This window comes from Parambassis ranga, chromosome 21, assembly GCF_900634625.1.
Source record: "Parambassis ranga chromosome 21, fParRan2.1, whole genome shotgun sequence".
Classification (NCBI taxonomy): domain Eukaryota; kingdom Metazoa; phylum Chordata; class Actinopteri; family Ambassidae; genus Parambassis; species Parambassis ranga.
Window position 1 is genome coordinate 10,888,055 of NC_041041.1, and position 4,853 is coordinate 10,892,907.

General features: G+C 42.3%; 1 protein-coding gene across 1 annotated transcript; it reads right to left on the reverse strand.

Moving 5' to 3' along the window:
* Positions 1-269: 269 nt before the first annotated feature.
* sox21b (SRY-box transcription factor 21b) lies at positions 270-2,742 on the reverse strand. The gene is made up of 2 exons (XM_028394401.1): positions 2,489-2,742; positions 270-2,352 (listed from the first exon to the last, which is right to left on the reverse strand). Exon 2 carries the CDS (start codon positions 2,333-2,335, stop codon positions 1,589-1,591), a length of 747 nt encoding a protein of 248 aa, XP_028250202.1. The 5' UTR covers positions 2,336-2,352; positions 2,489-2,742; the 3' UTR covers positions 270-1,588.
* Positions 2,743-4,853: the final 2,111 nt, after the last annotated feature.

Below are 4,853 nucleotides of genomic sequence, written 5' to 3' on the forward strand. Positions count from 1 at the left end.
TCTAGGAGAAACGATTTGCTTAAAATGACGGACTTTATAGATCTAATGAGAACTACAATCGTGCGCAACCAATGACGCACCAACTGTTACGCGCGCACACATTCCACACAGGTGCTTTCCACCCCCCGGAGTGTCTCTCTCTTTTTATTTTTTTTACATTTATATAGGTAGTGTTTTTTTTCCTTTTCAGACTTGGGAGCACACACACACACACATTCAGGTTGTTTTCGAGTCTCAAAGACGAGCTTGTTCTGCAACCTAAAAGCAGGTTCTTTTTTTTCCTCCTTTTTTTGTGCCTGGGAAAAAGAAAGCTCGGAGCGCCACACAGTTTTATCTTCCTCTCTATTCACGATTAAAATTGTGATAAATAAGGTTTTGGCTCTTGATAACAATGGGCTGATTTAGATTTCCCCCAAGTAATGCCATTCAAAAGCGCGGACAAAAGCGGCCTTTGGAGGATACCTTACACTTCACCTGGACAGAGGAGCAGGAGCAGGAAAAAAAAAGAAAAGAAAAGATAACAATCTTGTTCATCTCATCAAGAACTACAGCCGCGATTCCCCTTCCGTTTAATCCGAATACGCTTTTATTGTAGTCCTTTGCTCAACAAGTTAACAGTAGCAATAGTTGGAAGTACATAACGGAGGTTAAAGAAAACACAAAACATACAAATTCCATAAGAGTTAGTTAAAAACGTTTTTTTTTCTGCTGCACATGATACGAGGAGTGAGGGATGAAGAAAGTGACTGAATGATAAATTTGAACTTTTTTTTTACTGTTTAATTAAAGAAAAGAAAAAAGCGGTTTGTTGTATTAATGCACTGGAGAGAGAGAGACAGAGAGAGAGAGAGAGAGAGAGAGAAATAAAAACACCTTGGAAATAAATTACATCCTCTACGTTTCATGTGCAAATATTACAGAACTAGTCTTGTCCTTTTTAAAATTGTCTGGGTCACCATAGATTCCACTAAACAATAAATATTACAGACATCTATAAAACGGTTTAAAAACTCAAAATATACAGCGGGTTTCTAGTGATATAGGTTCCTGGCCCTATCTCAAACACTAAAGCCTATAACGGCAAATAAACTAAAGTCATTTTATCTGTACACATTTACAGTGCTGTGGACAATCCCCCTCCTTGATCCATGAATTACAACAACTTATCTGAGAGGAGATGTGATCCTGATTAGTATGGTCATTGTGTATATGCTGCCCTTGATTCCAACAGCTCAGTCACAAGCAGGTGCAAAAGATAGAAATCGAACAGGGTACCTTTCAAAGTGAGTTTTCACAGAAGCAAAACTGCTCTGGTACCCATTTCTCTCAAATCTTTGTGTGCATGTCTGCCATCCTTCAGTCCTTGTTCCTCCGGTGATGGCTGCGTCATAATAGATTAGAGAGTTCTCTAAATAAGCATTACCTTAGATAAAGGCATTAATCAATATACATACACATGTGATATCTGAGACGACGAGCACTTCATCACATGTACAGGTTTGTGCATGCATAATAAACCTCTTGCATGGATAGCTTTTTGTTTGATTTCACATTTCACATTTTTCTGAGGAGTCCAAACTGGGGCCTATCATAACGCCGCAGCATATGCAGGGTACGGTTCAAGTTGAGGTTTTCCCATCCCCGGGAGGAGGATGTACGCTAAGGGAGGCTGGAGTCCTGCTGAGGGCCAGGCCGTACAGTTACACGGGATCATGTAGCCCGGGTTTCCCGGGGACGGATGTGAGTGAGTGTGGGTGTGTGTCCCGCCACCTACACTGCCAGTCCCGGTGAAAGCCGTAGCGCCTCCCGGCGGGTAGCCCAAAGGAGACGCGTAGGGAAACGAAGGTGGGGAAAGCTCAGTCATCTTGGATCCCAGGTCAAAAAAGGAATAGGGGTTCGTGGACATGGATGGGTTGAAGAATACCCTCGCCGCTGCGGCCGCAGCAGCGGCTGCTGCCTTATCAGGGTTCCCAAGTACAGAGTCGGAAAGTGCTCCAGCAGTAAGCCCGTTAACTTTGAGTGCGTCATGCTCCCCGAGATTGTAGGGCACAGGGAAAGAAAACTTATCTTTCTTCATCAGAGTCTTGGGCTTTCGTCTCGGTCTGTATTTATAGTCTGGATGTTCCTTCATGTGCATCGCTCTCAGTCGTTTGGCTTCGTCGATGAATGGCCTTTTCTCAGACTCGGTGAGAAGTTTCCACTCCGCTCCCAATCTCTTACTGATCTCGGAGTTGTGCATTTTCGGGTTCTCCTGAGCCATTTTCCTGCGCTGGGCTCTGGACCAAACCATGAAAGCGTTCATCGGACGTTTAACGTGATCCACCGGTTTAGACATGTTGGCACAAACTCTCTCTGAAAATAAAACGTTTAAAGGAAACACAACAAAAGTGTAAATGACTTAAAAATCAGTACGAACACACACACGCAGAATTACACCTTATAAAGTTTACATTTATAGCCACTGCAGCGCATGCGTTTGATTACTTACTTCAGACTTCAATTCTTCATCCCCCCGATGATTATCTTCTGAAAAAAGTACAAGTGGCAGCGTCCTTATGAGTGCTCCAATGTCTCCTGCTTCATCGTGGTATCCATCAGTGAGACGCCTTTAGTTTAGACAGTGGAAGAAAACGCACTCGTCGCCGTCTTGTTTTCCTCTTGTCGCCTCAGACTGTCAACCAGCACTCAGCAGCAGCATTTACGCAAGTGGATGATAAGTCCCGCTTGCCCCATGTGAAATACAGGATTGTGTGGCAGGTAGTGAAAGTGCCACTGGCGCATGCGCACAAGGCAAAAGACACGCAGAAGGTTTTTTTTTATTTTTTTTTAATGTCAGCATGAGTTCGAAGGATAAACGCATCTCGTGTTTTATACATGTATTTATATCATGAGAGTTTTGTGTTGGTTCTATTCATTATAATATCTCAGTTTATTTAAATATGCAACTTGTATTCAGTTTAGTTCAGTTAAGGTCAGATGCACCTGAACACGTGTGTATGACAGAGAAACGTAAGATCCTTTAACACAGTGTCATATTTGGGAAAAGTGACCGCAAACATCCAGGTGCGTAATGTTAAAGTTCACTCTTGCCCTGAAAATTACGCACACCGTTTTAAATCATTAGACGCATAATCGCTTCTTCCTCCTCCTCCTCAGTTTATTTGACATTCAATCTGTCACTGTCACTTCACTTTCTCACCTTTCACCGGGGCCTCTCTCTCTCTCCCTGCCTGTCCCCCTTCCCTTCCCCATGGGTGGCACTGCCATTGAAACGCAGCGTGTGGACTATAAGGCGACACCGTGCAAAAAACACGTCTTCTTTAATTTTCTGATATTGTAGCATTTGTGGTAAATAAGCACATGTTGAGGAGGTCTGAAGTGTTTCTAATCGTGCTCGGTGAAATTAATTACTTTTATGAAATCCCTCCTTTTTTTCACTTTTCACTTCAAAGGACTTTCCCAAGGGCAGCGAGTCGACAACTGAAATTAGGTTGTCGAATATTCAACTAAGCAATTACAGTTATCTGCGGGACCTGTTGAGTAAATTGTAGGTTTAAGTGGCTTGTTCTGGCACCTTCTCTGTTGTACATAATTATATATATGTACAAAAAAAGAAGGAAATGGAAGAGCTGTATCGAACAATACTATAAATGAGAAATTAGGCTGTAGGTCTAGCGTTTAAATTGGGATATAAATGGAAGTTAAATTCAATTCACTTTGCTGTTGTCCCTTCTTGAACGGTTTAGCCTAATCTACAGTTTATTATTATTGTTATTATTATTATTATTATTATTTTGTCGGGAGGTGAAAGTTGAGGAGTGATGACTGATAAAATGCGCAAAAACCGATGCGTAAAAATGAGCCATTTAAGTGTAGCATGTTCAGACTGAGATTGTTTTTTTTTTTTTAAAAAAATCTGTTAACATGGATTAGTCTTGTTTTATTACAGCGGAGAGAAGGGGGAAAAGGACTCACTGAGGGATCAGTGCTTTTGTCTCAAGTAGGAAACCTGACAAGGTGAAGATGATCCGCGCCAAAAGGACCAGATGAGAGACAGACCTGCTTCCTATAACTGACTCGCAGTATCTCTCAACACCGTGCGCGCAAACCCTTTTGTCGGCTTGTCACTCATGCACCTCGATAACATTCCTGCAATGAAGCGCTCCACTCACTCTACAGGAGCACACACACACACACCTCATGATGCATACATTTCTATACATTGTATGAACAGTGAGCGGTTGACACTTTTTCTGGGCCTCATTGGAGCTTTGTGTGGTTTTATTTTGCTGGACTTTTTGGAGGAATACCTTCAGTGCCCTCCTCCTGAAGCATGGCCTCTGTTTTAATTGTGGATTTCAGGCCTAGTTGAACCTGCATCTATAGGAGCAGATGCATCCTTACACTCTGTTTTCCTGCTTGTGAAAATGTCAAGATTTGTTGTATCTATTTCACATAATTATTTTGCACACTGAGAAAACATCAATTTTGTAATTTAATTAAGATCTGATTTTAAAAACCAACAAACACTCAAGTCTGTGCGCCCCCTCCCTCCACTCTCTCTCTAGCTCTCTCTCTCTCCCTTTACCTCTGCCTGGGTCCTAGAAATAACACTTAAATAATTCAACATGAGTTAGTGAGAGTGGGAGAATTACCTGCCGATAAAGCCTGGGTCCAGCCTCTGAGACGGAGCCAGCACTCCCACCTCACAGCACACTGATGATAAGACTGAATAGAAAATATCATGCAAATAGAAGGCAGACAGCAGCAACAACAAGCCCATGGGGACATTTTCCTACCCGAAGAGATCGCACACAGTTCACTCTAAAGTGCTAAAGCCATCACTCTGAAAT